We start from the raw sequence: 2,014 nt of genomic DNA, 5'->3' as shown, positions 1-2,014 counted from the left end.
TCCCTCCACTCCACTCCACTCCATCCATCCATCCACTCCAACCTCCCTCCCTTCCCTCCCTCCCTTCCCTCCCTCCCTTTCCCTCCCTTCCCTCCACTCCCTCCTCCTCTTCTTGCTCCTCCTCCCCGCTCCTCCTTCTCAAGGGTCGATCAGGAACAAGTTTCTCCGTCGACGCGCCTTCTCTTTCCTCTCGACCGACTGCAACACGACGCACAGCAGGGAGCAGGTGGACTTGAGCTGGGAAGAACTGTCAAGATTGATTTTTGCCGTCAGTCTCCTCAGAGAGAGTGTAAAGCTGAGATCCAACTCGGGGGTTACGACCCGGCGGCAGTCAACGGCAAGGTGAAGAGGATGAGCTGGAGAGCAGGAACAGGAGCAGGAGCAGGAGCAGGAAGGAGGAGCAGGAGCAGCAGGAGGAGCAGGAGGAGCAGGAGCAGGAGGAGGAGGAGGAGGAGGAAGGGGTTGACTTTTGGTCCGTAGATGTTCCTCACACCCTCGATTACGATCAACGATTATGTCGTCGTTGCGCTCTCGCTCAAGTGAGATGAAAATGATGATGATGATGATGATGATGATGATGATGATGATGATGACTACAATGATAGTAATGTTGATAACGATAGTGTTGTAATGTTGACGATGATGGCATGTAATCATCGACCACATGGCTGGTTGATGTGGTTATGTTCAGGTTCGGGGACGTTGAGCTCTTGGAGTTCACTCCGAAGAATCCCGTAAGAGGAAGGAAATTTTGTTTTTCGTCGCTCACTTCACATCCCCAGCGTCTTCGCTACCTCCCTGCCATCATGGACAGCGGGACCAGGTGAAGGCCTATGTTTGTTCTTGTCATCAACATTGCAACAAGTTCTTTTCCCATCCCACCATCATAACCCATCCCACCGTCATCTTCTCCTCCTCCCTTCCTCCCTCTCAAACCCTCCTCCTGACGTCTCCCTCCCCCCCCATCAGCTGCCTTGTCATGCCGGACAACACCATGAACGGGCTGTTCAAGGAGTCCCCGTACGCCAAGGTAAGGAGCAGATCTTTCAGTGCCCTGCCTCCCTTGACTCGCCCCGGCACCAGTGGAAGGGCCTCGTCAAGAACACCCACAAGCCTGCCGTCAAGGAAAGTTTCTACCTCAACATCGCAGGTGCTGCAGCGACGGCCATCAGCTCTCACCACCTCCTCCTCCCTTGCAACCTGACGCGGCAACCCAGGCGCCACGTTTGAGATCCCCTACGACGATTGGTGGCTGTCCCTCTCCAACCAATCCTGCGTCCAGAAGGTCCTACCTACCTACCTACCTGCCTGCCTATCCTCCTCACCCTCCTCCTCCTCCTCCTCCTTGTCGTACCTCTTTGTCTCCTTCTCCTTCCTGTCTTCTTCTTCTCTTTCCTCCTACCCTCCTCGTCTACCTAACTCCGTCTTGTCCTCTCTTCGTCTTCTCGGCTTTGTCCTCGCTTGTCTCCTCTGCTCGTGCTCACTCTCTTTCTCAGGCTCCTCCTGGCTTCGGAGGTCTTCTTATCGGCGACGTTCTCTTTCGCCGTTTTGTGGTACTGTTCGACCTCAGGTGAGGAGGAGCAGGGAGGAGGAGGGCTGCCCAGGGAAAGGGGAAGGGAAGGGGAAAGGAGTTGTGAAGTTAAGATGAGAGGGGAAATCAGGAATAGGGGGAGGGAAGGCAACAATGAAGTGGAGTGGCAGAGGGTTACAGGAATTCGAGGAAGAGGAAAGGGAGGAGGAGGAGGAGGAGGAGGAGGAGGAAGTAAGTATGTTCCGTCTACCAGGCACTATCCCGAGACAGTAGTCATCGGCATCGGCAAGCAGAACAAGAACTACATCCCAGCTCAGCGCCATGCGACTATCTCCAAGGTCTTATCAACATGCTCCGTTTCTTGGAATCCAAACTCTCTTGTTCCTCTCGTTCCCCTTCCCTCCTTTGCTACCTACCTCCTCTCTTCCTCCTCCTCCTCCTCCTTCTTACTCTCTGCGTCTTGGTCTCTACTCGTCCTCCTCT

The 2,014-nt window shown here is 54.6% G+C and overlaps 1 protein-coding gene across 1 annotated transcript in view; it reads left to right on the top strand.

Moving 5' to 3' along the window:
- Positions 1 to 979: 979 nt before the first annotated feature.
- The window catches only part of GUITHDRAFT_165148 (hypothetical protein), a gene marked incomplete at its 5' end in the record, with an annotated part of 2,606 nt that continues 1,571 nt past the window's right edge, over positions 980 to 2,014 (top strand). The window contains 5 exons of the mRNA XM_005825583.1: positions 980 to 1,030; positions 1,084 to 1,150; positions 1,218 to 1,285; positions 1,497 to 1,570; positions 1,785 to 1,869. Of these exons, the coding sequence (XP_005825640.1) occupies positions 980 to 1,030; positions 1,084 to 1,150; positions 1,218 to 1,285; positions 1,497 to 1,570; positions 1,785 to 1,869 (345 nt within the window). The remainder of the gene's footprint in view (positions 1,031 to 1,083; positions 1,151 to 1,217; positions 1,286 to 1,496; positions 1,571 to 1,784; positions 1,870 to 2,014) is intronic.

This window comes from Guillardia theta, assembly GCF_000315625.1.
Source record: "Guillardia theta CCMP2712 unplaced genomic scaffold GUITHscaffold_82, whole genome shotgun sequence".
Lineage (NCBI taxonomy): Eukaryota > Cryptophyceae > Pyrenomonadales > Geminigeraceae > Guillardia > Guillardia theta.
Note: the sequence above shows the minus strand (reverse complement) of the source record. Positions and strands in the feature narration are given on the sequence as shown.